The sequence below is a fragment of the Podarcis melisellensis genome, assembly GCF_964234715.1.
Source record: "Podarcis melisellensis genome assembly, chromosome: 8".
NCBI classification, from domain to species: Eukaryota; Metazoa; Chordata; class Lepidosauria; order Squamata; family Lacertidae; genus Podarcis; species Podarcis melisellensis.
Window position 1 is genome coordinate 46,601,522 of NC_138540.1, and position 16,677 is coordinate 46,618,198.

The window sequence follows — 16,677 nt, forward strand, 5'->3', positions numbered from 1 at the left end:
ACGTAACAGAAAACATGAAATAAACAGTTAGTTCGCAGGCTGACAAATGGATTTCTAGGACAATCGGTATTGAGCTGATCATCAATTATGGTTTAGGCTTAGGACATGAAATTTTCATTCATGCCTATTTTTCACAAATAGCATATCCGTGAGTAAACTTGGGTCTTGACTAGGGATGTCAGAGAATTCTGATGAAAGCACCAATGGGAGCAGAAATTGCCCATCTTAGGTTCTTCACCTCATGTCAAAGAGAAATCAATCCAGCAATTACTATACATATAATTGCCAGATACCATGAAATATTGTTTTTATGAGAGGGAGCCACTAATAAACACCCCAAATAGTAATATTAAGCAATTGCCAATGAGGTAAAAGGTGATTCAATATAATTGACTGAACAGTGTAATTCAAATAATTCATTGGACAGAGATTTCCCATAATCCCTAGCACAGCTGGTGGGTAACCAGTGGTGGTTCACTAATAATACCTCATCTAGAGAATTTGGAGTTTTCCAGTGCTTAATTAGTACATAATCTCCCAATCATTTAGTTTTGTTTTTTAAATAAAAATGAATTTTGAAAATGTTCTCCATGCTTTTAACATGCTTACTTAAATCCTGAAATGTATCACCACACCTTTCTGTTTTCAGGTACATCTGTTATTCAGGTGACTGCCTCAGATGCTGATGATCCCACCTATGGAAATAGTGCCAAACTTGTTTACAGCATCCTTGAAGGTCAGCCGTACTTTTCTGTGGAAGCACAGACAGGTGAGCAATTCTTTTTTGCTACAAGAGAAAGGTGCTTCCTGCACTCCCCAGGGTAACCGGAGCAATGCATCTTTACAAATCTGGAAATATGGTGATCAGACCTGAGCATAAATGAAAATCCAGATATTAATTCATTTTTTTAAAGAATGGGCATGTCTATCATTCTTTATATTTCTGTGGCAAGTCCTGATACCCTTTAACAGCTGCACCAACATAATGGCATAGAAGAGTGGTAGCACATCTGCTTTGCATGTAGAAAGCCCCAGATTGAACCCCTGGTACCTCCAGAGAGTCCCATGGACTGCAAGAAGATCAAACCTATCCATTCTTAAGGAAATCAGCCCTGAGTGCTCACTGGAAGGACAGATCCTGAAGCTGAGCCTCTAATACTTTGGCCACCTCATGAGAAGAGACGACTCCCTGGAAAGACCCTGATGTTGGGAAAGATCGAGGGCACAAGGAGAAGGGGACGACAGAGGATGAGATGGTTGGACAGTGTTCTCGCAGCTACTAACATGAGTTTGACCAAACTGCGGGAGGCAGTGGAAGACAGGAGTGCCTGGCGTGCTCTGGTCCATGGGGTCACGAAGAGTCAGACATGGCTAAACGACTAAACAACCACAAACAACACCTCCAGACAGGACTTTGAATGTCCTCTGTCTGAAGCCCTGAAGAGTCGCTTCCAGACTGAGCTACATGGACTAATGACCTGACTCAGAAGCCATTAGATTCCCAGAAGCTTTCAACCACAGATTCCATAATCATTGACCACTGACTACATGTGATGGGCGTCAAAAACACCTAGTGATCACCAGGCTGGAGAAGGCTGCTTTAGAAGAAAGGATGAAGTACCAACAATGGGGGGAAAAATACTTCTTCCTATTACCAAAGACCATGTGATTTATCTTTGTAATTTATCTACTGTCTATAGGAGCCTTAAAATCTGTCATTGGGAGCATTTGCTTAGTTCTGACTGAGCAGTAATTAGTGTCCTGGACCTAGACTAAAAATCTAAACTAAAAACTTTTTTGAATATCTGCAGTCTGATTTTGCTATAGAGCTGTAGAAGAATCTCTGAGGGGAAATGTCATTTGATTTGTAACACATTCAAGCATTGTGAGAGACGCACATTCATATTCTGAACCACCTAGTTACAAACTTTGACAGCACCATTACTTTTCAGTTGTAGATACAGTCTGACATTTCATATCACCAACTGGCTCCAGACAATGGTTGTGCAACACGCAATTCACCAAGCAAAAGCCGTCTATTAACAATGTATTTTAGCCTGCCAAATGCTTGGGATGTGCAGACCTGTTTTTTTCCTAGTCTGTAACACTTCTGCATGTCTTCACCTCTGTCTATCCCATTTCCATATTTATCTTTGGAGTTGCTTTCTTAAAATACTGGATATATAAATTACCGGTAAATAAAAATCTACATGAAAAGTCACTTTTAAATATGTATTCTTAACAAACTTCCTTAATTTTAAAGATGTACTTAATGTTTCTTGAATGGAGAACTGTACTATAATAAAGTCTGTACTCAAATTTAGAACAGGAACAGAAAGTGGGTCTATATTTAACCAGGATTATTCCGGTAGCATATCCTGGTTTCATCATTGTTCTTCCCTAGTATCATGTTTAGAGCTGGGTGTGTGTGTGCTCCGATTAAACATTTCTCCAGCATGCTACAGATGCCTATTCTTCCTGATATCAAAAAATCCCCATGGGATAAATTACCTGCTAATGTCTTCCCCTGAGCTTTATTTGAAGCATCGGAAGCCAGGCAGGCTTGCTACTGAGTACATGAGTTCAGTGCGGTCACTGGTTTTATTTTAAAGGGAAGTCTAGATCATGGGAGAGTACAGGCCTCTAGAGAGATGATTTGTAGGATGAAAGAAAGGACAGTCACATACACCTCTTGGCCACCTTGATAGTAGCCCACCCAGCATAATTTCTCTGAATTTTTCTCTCCCCTTTCGTAATCTTCGAATACAATCTATTTTCTCATTAACTGGTGCAGAATAGCTGGGAAATGAGAAATCGTTGGCACAGAAATTGAAATACTTTATTGCCACTTGTACAACTTGTATACAGTGAGATTGCTCTCTTAGTCTTAATTCCCCTCATTTACTGACGTACACCCACCAAACCCAAAAGTCAGTTGCCCTGTTGTCATCATTCAGCAGCCTAACAGTCCACGGATAGAAGCTGTTCTTTACCCTGTTGGTGCGACTAATCTTGCTTCTATATCTGCCTGAGGGCAGGAGATCAAGAAAGTGACGGCCAGGGTGTGAATCATCCCTGAGAATTTTCCTCACTCTCCTGAGGCAACGTTCTTCCGCTATTTCATCTAGCGGATTCACGGGACAGCCCATAATATCTTGTGCTGGACATACTGGACATACCAGTCACAAGCTCTCACCAAAATCTCCTGATGCAAGGGATAGGATCTGAACAGCTGAATATTACCCAGCCCATGTTGGGCTCATTCTCCCCTTGCTGGCAGGGGCTAGCTATGAGGAATCTGGACCAGTGCTGATGCATCTGAATATGTATGGTTCTCAGTGTAGAGTAGATGTCTAAAGAATGTTTTCTGAACCCTCCTTCTGTCTTTTACCTGCAGGTATTATTAGAACTGCCCTTCCCAACATGGACAGAGAAGCAAAGGAAGAATATCATGTTGTCATACAAGCAAAGGACATGGGAGGACACATGGGAGGGCTCTCAGGGACAACCAAAGTGACAATTACACTTACTGATGTCAATGACAACCCGCCAAAGTTCCCGCAGAGTAAGTAAAGAGCATCAGAAGAGCCCTGTTGAATCATACCAAAGGCCTATGCCAGGCATAGGCAAACTCCGGCCCTCCAGATGTTTGGGACTACAATTCCCACCATCCCTGGCCACTGGTCCTGTTAGCTAGGGATGCTGGGAATTGTAGTCACAAACATCTGGAAGGCTGGAGTTTGCCTATGCCTGGCCTGTACAGTCCAGCATCACCCTGTTTCTCATGGTCAGTGAGATGACCCACAAGCAATACCTTTTCTCCACTGTTGCTACACAAACACACACACAAGTCACTAGTATTTGGTGGCATACTACCTATGAACTAGGAGGTTCCTTATAGCCGCCATTGATAATAGCCATTTAGGGATCTATTTCCCCTGCTGTTGCCTATTAGCAAGCAGTATTCAATAGTGCACAGACACTGAAGTTGGTGTTGCAAGCCTTCTTAAGAATAATGCAGTGGGTTAGGTATTCAGAAAATCTTTGAGCAATCTACTATCAAAGCACACATGGAATGTCAGCTGGGTATTTTGGCCATCCTGCCTAAGTGCAGTCCTAGAAAGTCTACTCAAAAGTAAAATCTCATTGATCTTAATGGGGACTACATTTAGGTAAGAGTTTCTGGGATCATTGCAGACCAATCCAAAACCAATTAAAAATGGCATTCTAAAAACAGTTTAAAACTCATTTTTAAAAAATCCTCTGCTTTCAAACTAATTATTTCCAGTTTGCCAGGGACATGACTTTAAACCACCATGTCCCTGGGTAAACCGGAATGGTTTAGGACATCTGTTCTAAAAGTTAATGATGAGTGAGACTGACACACCTCACTAAGAAGAGCGTTCCACAAGGGAACAAACAATGAGAAGACCCACTGGGCCTCCATGACTGATCTCAGGGCCCAATATACATGATAGTGGGGAAAGGACTCTTTTAAGCACTTGGGTACCAAGCTGTTTTGGGCTTGTATGTTTGTGCTAATACTTTGAATCTGGCCTGGTAGTTTAGGCAGAATTTATCAGTATCACTTGAGCTCCTCTGCCTCACCCTTAAATATGTAGACACCTCTATATCAAATTGAGTTTAGGAGTCATTATCAAAACACCCTCTTTAAAAAGGGGGGAGGCAAGCTTATTCATAAAAGGATTAAACAACTTCCTAGTGACTCACAGTGAATTGTTGTTTTTTTCTCCCTCAAAGGCAAGATTAAAACCCAGGGGGAGGTTTTGTGCTTTGTGTCTCACTTTCAAAACATACCGGACAATGATGTTTTAAAAACATACTCCCACTGAGATCAATGGGATGTGGCAAAGACTTTTGTGGAAAGCACTGGAAAAACCTGTTAAATGAGACAGTTGAGACTGCACTGGATGAAAGCAATAAAAATATACTTGAGAGGGGGGAAATATCCATTGTAACAAGAGAGGGATGAAAGAAATGGAATCTCACTTCTTCCAGATTGTATATTTATGAGTTTGTGCACACTGTGAAACTGACAAGGACACTGTTCTTAAAAGCAATCTCTGTTTAGATTTCATTTCTGTCCCAGTGATGCACAACAATTACATCAGCTGTTTTTCTGTGAATTATCTGACTTTTGAAGGCCCTGATTTCTTAAGTTTTTTGAGGGTTAGGTTGTTGGTTTTGATTGTGAATATCTATGCTCAAAGTATGGCATGTCAAAAATGAAGTGTGCAAACATAATTTTTGGGCCCTGTCCTTCTTTGAAATGCACACAAAAAGAAGGTGTGAATAAATGTTCTGAAACCACCCTGGGAGTTGAAGGTTGTTCTGTGATTTGTTTTTAATGTAATTTTCTCTGGATTTCTGCAGTAACACCTGCAGCATAAATTACAGCCTTCGTGTCACAATATATTCTGCATGGTCTTATAGTGCTCGTGACTGAGATTAAGACATGCATAATTGGAAGGTAATTTTCTATAATTGGTTTACAGGTGAATGAGGTGTAGTTTACAGGCTCTTGTCAGGAATGTTGGAAATAAATTCTCGAAATGCAGTGTGCTGTAGTGGTTAGTGTACCAGATTAGAACCAGTGGGATGTTGGTTCAAATCCCCCCTCAGCCATGAAGCTTGGGAAAATCACAATGTCTCTCTCATTCTAATTCACCTCACAGGGTTGTTATGAGGATAGCAAGGACAAGGGTATATTCTTGGTTGTGTCAGCTGTGCTGACAGAACTTGTACTGAGGGGTAGGATAACAATTTACTTAACTAACTAAACAAAAAAACAAACCTTAATAAGGGCTAGCTTCTTAATCTTCATCTCAAATTGGAAAGCATACCTCATTGGAATTGAATATATTCATAAGAGCTAAGCAAAACTCAGGGAGGGGGGTTCTTTTCAAGAACATTAAAAATTGAAATATAAAACAAAATCAGTAATTTGAAAACATAGATGCCTACTAAAATCAGATTACATGCCAAACTTGCATACTTAGCTAGGTTTTCTGGAACAGAAAAGGTTTCAGCACATGGTGAAAATAATGTGGTGTAGTTGTCTGCCTACTGTAAATAATGCAGTGAGAGTATTTATTAATGGGCAGGGATTTAGGCGGTAAGCTCTTTGGCTCATCATTCTTGCCTTTGCAACTCAATAAAATGGCAAGCACATTGATGATTTTATATCCCAATTTTAAGAAAAATTAGCTCCAGACCTTAGTATTGCATTTTTAAGTCTGAAAATATGGTGGCAAAAAATAGCAAAGAAGGCAAGTAAAGCATAGCTCAAATGCACTGTGTTTTTTCAAATGCAAATTAGCGCTGGTAGTAACACTGCAAATGGGTTCCATTTTAAATTCCTCTCTGGGGCAGCTGACAATCTGTGCTAAGCCTTACAACGAGGGTCAAGTTGAAGTTATTTTTTGAGGGGAGAATAAAATAACACCTTCCAGTTGGTCTGCTAATCCACTGTACATAAATATAGCAACTGGTGAGCAGGTCACAGACAATGAAGTCATTATTGTGAGTGATTTAAAATTGTCATTGTCCCTACACTCACAGACTCATGAGCTAGCATTGGAATAAAGGTGTTTATATATATATATATATATATATATATATATATATATATATATATATATATATATATATAATCTTCCTCAACAAGTTGGAGGAACTACAAACCAGCATTAACCCAACTGACAGATTCAAATAGGTTTTAGCCAGCTCTGGTAGGGAAGCATCTATCCATGCATCTGGGCACGTGCTTCAGCCACATGCTGGGGCTCCCCAATAAAGGTTGGGGAGGAAATAATTCCATCCTTGCTTGGTGAGACTTGGGTATGAAGCCAACATGCCCACTGATTCTCTGCTGTTGAGCATACACATGCGAGGCCTAAAATACACATGCCAGGCCTAAAAGAAACTCTCCAACCCTGCCAGGTGTAAAACACTGGTAGATCCCTTAACCCAATAATGTCTCACTTTCCCTGCAATTTTCTCTTCCACTTCCTTATCTTTCTTTACTCAGTGCCCACCACAAAAAATAGAGGGATCCTAAGGCCTCCCCCCGCAAACATCCCTATTCAGTCCCTTCAACAAATGACCACCATAAGGAGAGAGGGAAGGAGGGAGGGTGCTGCAAACTCACAAGGAACAAGACAATGTGGGAGGAGAAGGCTTATAAAGCCAATCTCCCCCCGTTTCCCTATTGGTCATCAGGCCTCATTTTAGAGAGAGCCGGGTGACGGCAAATACGCTCCCACCTTAGGTGCAGGAATGGGATTCACGAGTAAACCATCGTGTAGAAGCCAGACATTTCTAAGCACACATTCCTACTCCTTGAGGTCTCGTAAGGCCGGAATGAAGGTTGGAGGTCAGATGGAACGTGTGGTTTGTGGGTAATGGGTACTCTAAATCACAACACCTTTCGGGAAGCACCAAAGGTTTTTAAGGTTGTTGTCATCATGCTCTGCCTGTTTGAGGTTGGTGTGGGTTATAATATTGTTGTTGCATTGCACTAGATTTGATCTGTTTTGACATGTCTACCAAGAAAGCCCTGAATGTCTGCCAAATAACTCCTATGCATTTGGGAGGATTGTTGAATGTGTTATGGAGGGCACCTCTAGTTCACCATCAAACCATGTGATGTGAAACTGCATTCTTAAGTACACTCAACACTTTCATGTAGCTGTGCATTGCAGAGGAAAATGAGTAGTGGCAGGTAGACTGTCAGTAGGTTTATACAGAAGTGTCCAACATACAGAAGTTATTTCCAGATGCTGTGGGATTCTGATCACCCCTGACCATAAGCCATGCTGGCTGTGGCATATGGTAGTCCATTGGAGAGCAGCACATTGACTACTTCTGCACTTTGAGATGTCTTGAGTTTTAGCACTTTCTGTGCTGCCTTTTGCACATGTAGATTAACAAGTGAAAAGAATGCACGTAAAGAAACTAATAATGGCTCATTTATTAATAAATGCTATTTGCCTAGGTGTTTATCAGATGTCAATATCAGAAGCAGCCATCCCAGGGGAGGAAGCTGGAAGAGTGAAGGCCAAAGATCCAGATATTGGAGAAAATGGCTTAGTAACTTACAACATTATTGATGGAGACGGTATAGAGATGTTTGAAATTACAACCGATTATGAGACTCAGGAAGGGGTTGTGAAGCTTAAGAAGGTAAGCAATGCGATCCTTTCATTCCTGTTAATGGATAATATACTTCATTTTCTTCCCATGCCTTGCAGAAACTATAATAGCCATAGATTATTGCTCATGGTAAGAAAATCACAGCAAATGCAGTTTTGGATAATTTGTTTATGAAGCTATGATTAACTTCCAGCATCCCATTTTACTGTTATCTGCTAATGCCTGGAGCCAGAATGGAAGGAAAGAGATTATGAGAAGAAAGCATTGATGCATAGAAGCTTCTTAACATCTTTTTAAAGTGAAGAAAGTACATTCTTCTTTTACTGATCTTCCACTTGAGAAATCAACACCATTCGTTCTTCAAAGCATATTGCGTATTAACTTGGAAATAAATGATAGGATTGCTTTGGTTATAATCAAGCATTCATTTTCAAGTTGGCAGTACGGTGTGAATTTTCGGATAATGTGAAAATTACAAGAGATTTCTTTTTGTGCCTGCTTTTCTGATGAAAACTTAATTTCTGCTGTCAATATTCCTTCCAAATGCATTCAGTGCTGAGAGAAAGAAAGGGGGAGATGGGAAGAAAGGAAGCCTAGGCTGAACGGCATTATATTCCCATCAAGAGATTCAACCAGCCTAAGCCACTTATCTGGTTTCTGCTTGCAATTCAAAAATGAATTCTTTTATTGTACAGCTGATGTCACTGCTGAAATCAATCTGAACATCTAATAATGCTAAATCCCAAATGAAAGTAACTATGCTCAGTGTCATTAATGACAAACTTTTAACCAACACTGCAAACTGGTTTCACAGTATACTTTACTTGGGCTGACTGCTTCTCAGGATGTCCTAAGAGGCCACCAACTTGCATGGCTTTAAAAGAGGAATGGACAAATTCATGGAGGATATGGCTATCAGTGGCAGGGTGACCATCTTATATTTTCACTGTCAGAGGCATTATGCCTCTGAATAGCAGTTGCTGGGAATCACAGGTGGGGAGCATGCTGTTGCTCTCAACCTCTGCTTGTGGGCTTCTTGTGGCCATCAGGTTGGCCACTGTGAGACCCTGGGCAGAAACAAGTGGCTATCAGAACTAGGAATGGGGAGAAATTTGATGTAGTCTGTGCTTTCCAAAACAATATGCAAACCAAAACACAGTCATCCTTGGAGATTTGCACTTCTCCAAATTTTGCAGTGCAGTTTTCCAAGCAAAACTTCTACAAAACTGCATATATTCATGAAAAAGCATTAAAATGAATTATATTAAGGAAAATTGTTGTCCTTAGAGAGAGCAAAGCAAAGAATGCTGGAGATGCTGGGGTGTTAATCTCTTGGTCAGCCTTGAGCCACCAGCCTCAACCTTTCTACCTTTTATATTAACTTTTCATGTTGATAGGTTATTTCAAATATCCATATTCAATATTAAAATATCATGGGTCCTTGCTTCTTCATTCCTTTAAGCTCAGATTTGCAAATTCTGAAAAATTGTGCATGCATAGGAGTCTTTTTGTTTGTGACGCTGTGTGTGCACATGCACACACACACACTTGACTTCTGTAAAAATAGTCATAGCACTTATTCTAATATGCCGTGCTTCTGTCTTTTTCAGCATCTTGATTATGAAACCAAAAGGACCTACAGCTTGAAGGTAGAGGCAGCCAATATACACATTGACCCAAAGTTCATCAGCAATGGACCATTCAAGGATACTGTAACCGTGAAAATTAATGTGGAGGATGCTGATGAGCCACCAATATTTTTAGCACCATCTTATATTCTGGAAGTAGAAGAGAATTTGGGCCCTGGTGCTCCAGTTGGGAGGGTTCATGCCAAAGACCCTGATGCAAAAAACAGCCTTATAAGGTATGCTTGCGAAATGGGAAGGATGGTTTCAGTGATTCCCTTATGGAAATTTAGAAACCTGTAAAGCCATGTTGTATATATTTCCATTGCCTTGTTTGAGTTAAGCCATCCTATTCTCCTCTTTGCTATCTCTGGTCCCGCCCCCCCCCCATGTAGATCAACCAGAATCTGGGCCAGAAAGGAAAAATCTGTGCCCCAATTTTATTTATTCTTGCAACTTGAAAGTAACCCCCTACCCAGGGGATGCTTTGAAAAATAACTCGGGGATGTGGTGCTCAATGCAGCCAAGATCTGCAATCTGATCATAATGGCATCACAAGCCAGGCAATTGCAGCCTTCGATAACATCACACTACATACATTGTACCAATGTTAACTATAAAGGGCACATCTGTTTTATGCTATAATAACAGTTTCAACAGAGATGCCAGATTCCATAAAAGTTTCAGTTTTATTATGCTTTTTATATCCAACTTGTTCAGATGCCAACTGCAATGTCCAAGACTATGGAGTCAGAGTGCATACAGTTTCCCAAGACCTTAACACAGTTATCTTAGCTAATAAAGAGGCTGTATAGATAAATGTACAGTTAATGAACCAACAATGTTTCAATAAATTGGCAAACCATGAAGCATAAAATGATGTAAATTAAGCTGACACTGGTCGTTTCCAAAATGACTTCATGGGAAATTTGAAAACATATGTGGGGAAAATGGGTTGCATCCAAATAAGTCCTATTCAGAGTAAACCCATTGAAATTAATAAACTCAAGTTAGTCATGTCAATTAACTTAAATGGATCTATTTCAAGTAGAACTAGCATTGGATACCACCCAGTATCTCCACCTTTGAGTGGACAATCACTTTTCACACAATATAGTTAAGCATGGAAACACACATTATTGGGGTTGGGGTTCTGCTGAAAATGGCACACCCCATTGTCTAGCTCTCACCCAAGTGCTAAAACATGAAATAACACCTCCATGAGGTCATGTCATCACATCATTTATTTTCTCAACTCTACTAGTGGTAAACAGTGAGGTGGAGCAGGTGACAAGAGAACCCAAAGCATTTGTCATGTCATGGGATTGAGTGTTGCTAAACACCACATGGGGTTTGTATGGAACACAACTAACAAATGGATGGAAGAGGCATTTGATGCTTCCACTCCAATAATTCTGCTATCCTAATCTTATTTGGGTGTTCTAAATCACATTATCATTGTCATATGAAATGGGGGAACAGGGGTACTGTTCATATCATCGTGCTGTCCACATACTGGGTGAAGGATTGAAAAGAGGAATCTGCTTTTTTCATGTAGGTTCCTACTGTAATGTGGCACCCTGATTGCACAGATTCCAAATAATATGGGGTGGCTATGTACATAGAGGGTCCATTATTCAGGCATTCCTTCAACCTATGGAAATTGTAGCAAAGGAGCCATAATGTGTTTCAGTGGTAGATGTGGAGCCAACAGCTGCATCCCTGAAGTAACATGCCTCCTGCTTCACACAATTGTAATCACATGATTCAGAATGCACCAATAGGCCACCTGTATCTCTGGCAATGCATAGCTCTACACTTGTAAGTGTTTCTTTCTGCTAAAAGACTGATATGAAAAATGGTGCTCATGTAGGTATTAGGAAAGGAAATCCATTTTGATGTTGGTGATTTAGTTAAGTGTAGTTAATTATTTTTTTATCTTGCTAAGCAGAGTGCCTCCAAATAATATGAGGTACACTGTCTAGGAGACACTAAATGAATTGAATATTTCTCTAATTAATTCATTTGCATCCACTTTTAGTTATATAATTGATCGTCACACTGACCTCGACAGATATTTCAGTATCAGCGCAGAAGATGGTTCAATTACAACCACAAAGAAACTGGATAGGGAAGAAATGGCCTGGCATAATATCTCAGTGTTTGCATATGAACTCCGTAAGTATTCATCAAACAGTTATATATACTTTTTGTATAAATTATATTAAAATGCCACAGTCTCCATTTTGAGCAAAATTTGAGGTACATTTCAGGTAAATTTTGAGCCAATTTACTGGAATAGTTTTCTAAGAAAAGTTCTGAGATTCCCCCCCCCCAACTCCTGCAGAGTTCTTTCTTGATACTACTCACCATTTTGTAGTGTGTGCATGTTGGTTATCTTCGGTCTGTGCATTGTGGAGGATGCAAAATTGTAGCCAGTCTACCAGAGCAAAAAGAAACAGAGGTGCCAGCTTTTCAAGAGGATTGGAGTGTGATGCGACATTGTACGACATCCTGATGTTGCATGTGTGGCGTTGTGCAATGTCCTCTGAATATTAAGGGGGGCAGTCCCCTAAAAATATAGAGTGGTATCTCAGGTTAAGTACTTAATTCGTTCCAGAGGTCCGTTCTTAACCTGAAACTGTTCTTAACCTGAAGCACCACTTTAGCTAATGGGGCCTCCTGCTGCTGCCGCGCCGCCAGAGCCCGATTTCTGTTCTCATCCTGAAGCAAAGTTCTTAACCTGAAGCACTATTTCTGGGTTAGCAGAGTCTGTAACTTGAAGCGTATGTAATCTGAAGCGTATGTAACCTGAGGTACCACTGTATATTTGGGGGGCTGAAACTGCTCCAGCCCCTCAGAGTTGGTTCCTATGGCAATAAATGAACTTTGGAGGAGTGTTCTTAATGGGGGAGAAAGAAAATGTACTAACAGGGAGCCTTAACCCACAAGAAACTGCTGGATAACTTACCCTTAGAGAAATTAATGAAATGTTACCCAGTTTCTTTATCCATGATTGCCCAGGCAGGTGCATTATGTGACCCATGAGAGCCAGACTGTACAACCAAATCAGGCCAAACCTTTATTGACGGCAGCAGGCAGGGCAAGGGTTGGCATGGCATTGGGTTCCAGGATCAATTCATCATTCAACAAGCTCATGTTGATAGAATGGATCCACTGGGTTTGGATTGCTCCAAACCTGTATGATGGGAGTTGACCAGTGTTGAACCTTGCCGTGGTGCAAGCCAAGCAAGCAAGGTCTCACTGGGGGACCAGGGTGCAGATTCCAACAAGGCAGATACCAAACCTCTGCTTGGGTTTGTCATAGTCAATCCTCCCCTCAGGGACCTTATGGGGGGACCCCTGTACTATGTTGATTCTGACCAATGCCATTTCCGCCCTCATATAAACAAAGGGAAGTCGTAATTTCACTGAGGTGAAGAAAACCCCGACCAAGTGCCAATACAGTGGTACCTCTGGTTATGCACACTTCAGGTTACGAGCTCCGCTAACCCGGAAGTAGCTGCTCTTGGTTGTGAACTTTGTCCTGGGATGCGAGCGAAAATTGTGCCGAAGGCGTGCACGCAGCGGTAGACCCCATTAGTGAAAGCACGTCTCAGGATAAGAATGGTTTCAGCTTAAGAAAGGACCTCTGGAACGAATTAAGTTCTTAACCAGAAGTACCACTGTAGTAGATTGAGAGGGAAAAATTCTTTTCCGGCCCTGTCAACCAACAACCCAAAATTGCTTAGTGAAGGCTCTAACCCGAGGGTGGGCAGGCGGGAAGCTCTCAAAGCAAAATGGCTCTGAGCTCCAGGGGAAGCAGCCTTATACAGGCTTTCCCTCCACTCTGCAGCAAGGGCTCATGGGACAGCTTTTTTCCATGAGCCCATCACACAGAGAAGATACTGGACAAAACTTTGGGCCAGAGTGCTTATTGGGCATGGAATGGGGCATGAATTTGAGAAGATTAAGAGGCCATTTGCATATAGCTCTAATTAGAACCCAGTTGACCTGTATTTTGGGACGCGGGTGGCGCTGTGGTTTAAACCACAGAGCCTAGGGCTTGCCGATCAGAAGGTCAGCGGTTCAAATCCCCGCAACGGAGTGAGCTCCCATTGCTTGGTCCCTGCTTCTGCCAACCTAGCAGTTTGAAAGCATGTCAAAGTGCAAGTAGATAAATAGGTATGGGAAAGTAAACGGCATCTCCGTGCACTGCTCAGGTTCACCAGAAGTGGCTTAGTCATGCTGGCCACATGACCCGGAAGCTGTATGCCAGCTCCCTCGGCCAATAAAGTGAGATGAGCGCCGCAACCCCAGAGTCCTCCACGACTGGACCTAATGGTCAGGAGTCCCTTTACCTTTACCTGACCTGTATTTATTCTGCTCCAATACAGTCTCACATGAATAGAAAAGCTGTTTTATGTATACAAACATCAAAAAGAAATGCTTCCTAATGTATGGAAACTCTAGGGGGAAAATGGGCAAACTTTTGTTTCTCCTGAGAATCATTAATCCCATTCAGATCTTGTTGCCTATTGATGTCTCCTGAAGGGCAGGAGTGGTCAGTGAGAAGGGAACAGCACTGTGCCCCTGACCTCCCAGCAATGGAGTCACTGCTGCTTACTAGGAGAGGGGCATGTCAGTGAGGAGCCCACAAAACACTGATCACCCACCAATTTGCTCCTGTCCTAGTAACTGGCAGCAGCTTTGGTGGTAGGAGGCCCAGTGCACAGCACCATCCCTCCTTACCAACAGTTCCTGCTAATGGGGCATTCTGAACTTGTGAGAGTTGTGTGACCTCCACATCTTGACTAACAACCTGAATTAATGCATTCCTTCATTCCCAGGTAGAATTATTATTATATTTGTTTTTATCTGCTCACCAGTGCCCAGAGATACACACACACACACACACACACACACACACATACATACATAGAGAGAGAGAGACTCCTGAGAAATTATGTTTTTATGTTAGTCTATGTAAATTTATGCCTTAAGAAAACTTATTAGTCTTAAAGTAGCCACAGGGCTTTTGGGTTTTGGGGCAAAGGCAGGAAAAGAGATTTACTACTCTACTCCTGATTTCAATGGCAAGGATGGGATTTGTGTGGGTGGGGCAGCTAACTTTGTTTCTTGTGTTTTTATCCCATGTTGTGACTTTTTTTCTTCTAAATTACTGCTGTAGATAATCGGCACCAGGAAGCCAAAGTTCCAGTAGCGATCAAGGTCCTTGATGTAAATGACAATGCTCCAAAATTTGCAGATAACTATGAAGCAGTTGTTTGTGAGAAACCACAGACCAATGAGGTAACCTCCGCCACACAAACCTCTCATTTGTGGGTGGGAGAGATTAAATGAGGATGTTCATTTTTCTTAAGTGCAGAGTGGCAAAGAAAATTCAATTTAACATAGGTTTGGCTTCTGGGGGGTTAATATCCTGTTCTCCGAGACATAGAGCATCTCTAATGTATTCTAATAACAGGCTTAAAGCTCATAAATCATCCCTTTTGGAAAGAACTTGTTGCCAAGTTTCTTAGAAGAGCCAATATTGTCTATCTGAGGCCTTTAAAAAAAAAAAAAAAAGGTTAAGATTTCAGGTTAAGTTTTATTCATATTTTTCAAGTAGTTAAAATTATAGCACACACACCCCTTTAGAATATAGAGAGCTGCTTTATATCAGTTCACAGCTCGTTCTAGCTCAGTATTGTCTACATTGACTGGCATTGGCTCTCCAGGTTTCACAAAAAGGTTTTTCCAGCCCTCTCTGGAGATGCCAAAGATTGTACATGGGACCTTCTGCATGCAAAGCAGATGTTCTACCACTGAGTTGTAGCCTTTTCCCCTTTAAAAGGGGCTTAGCCAGATTCATGGGGGGAAAGTCTATCAATGGCTACAAGCAATGATGGCTGCCTTTTGCATCCAGGTTCAGAGGCTGAATGCCACTGAACGACCAATTTCTGGAAGCAACAGTGCAAGAAGAAAGTTGCCCATCCACCTTGCTTGTGGGCCTCTTTGTGAAATTGGTTGCTAGACAGGAAAGGACTTTGGTCTGATCCAGAAGGGCTCTGATTACATTCTTATGATGTAAGATGTGCTGGGCAATAGTTATGAGATTGCACCCTAAAGGAAGCTGCACAATTTTCATTCAAGAGCCAATTTGGTGGGATGGGAAGAGGAATGACTTTTTAGATGCACAGCATGCTCACAAGAGCCTTTCTTTTACAGCCATTATTAACAATTACTGCAGAGGACAAGGATGATGCAGCTAATGGCCCAAGATTTATCTTTGGGTTGCCACCTGATATGATCCAGAAGCCTAATTTTACTCTACGAGATAACCGAGGTTTGTGAAGACAGGAGCAAACTAATTATTCTTATCATGCCATACTGTAACACTTTAGTTATCCATGCCCGCCTCTCTGGGGCTGAGACTTGTTGCAAAGGATGAGTGGTGGGGTGAAATGTGAAAACAATGTTCAGAGGCATTCCTTTAGTGCATCACCACCAGCATTTATCCTAATAAATACATGTAATATAGAATCTATAAGATTAATGTCTTGGGATCACAAGTGCTGTAGCGATTTCAGGAACATCTGCTAGCGCATCATCTCTGAGTTGGTAACAGTGGCGGAGGAAGGGGGTGTGGGCCGCTGCGGGTGTTATCACTGAGGGGGTTGACAAAATGACTAAAAAAGAAAGAATTTTTTTAAATAAAAAAAATGGGCTCACAAAACTTGTTAGTACAGTCAACAAATGTAATGAAACACGGCTGGCACTGGTTGCCACACAGCAGGGGCCAGCACTTACCGCGGGGGCCTACAGCGTGCCTGAGCCACACGTTTCCTGCCCTGAGGGGCAGGCAGTGGAGAGG

General features: G+C 41.5%; 1 protein-coding gene across 2 annotated transcripts in view; it reads left to right on the plus strand.

The window, feature by feature from the left end:
- The window catches only part of CDH11 (cadherin 11), a 106,948-nt gene that overhangs the window by 78,539 nt on the left and 11,732 nt on the right, over positions 1–16,677 (plus strand). For both annotated transcript variants that reach the window (XM_081920300.1, XM_081920301.1), the window contains exons 5-11: positions 650–769; positions 3,398–3,565; positions 8,018–8,205; positions 9,786–10,039; positions 11,842–11,978; positions 14,992–15,113; positions 16,032–16,149. In XM_081920300.1, the coding sequence (XP_081776426.1) occupies positions 650–769; positions 3,398–3,565; positions 8,018–8,205; positions 9,786–10,039; positions 11,842–11,978; positions 14,992–15,113; positions 16,032–16,149 (1,107 nt within the window). The remainder of the gene's footprint in view (positions 1–649; positions 770–3,397; positions 3,566–8,017; positions 8,206–9,785; positions 10,040–11,841; positions 11,979–14,991; positions 15,114–16,031; positions 16,150–16,677) is intronic.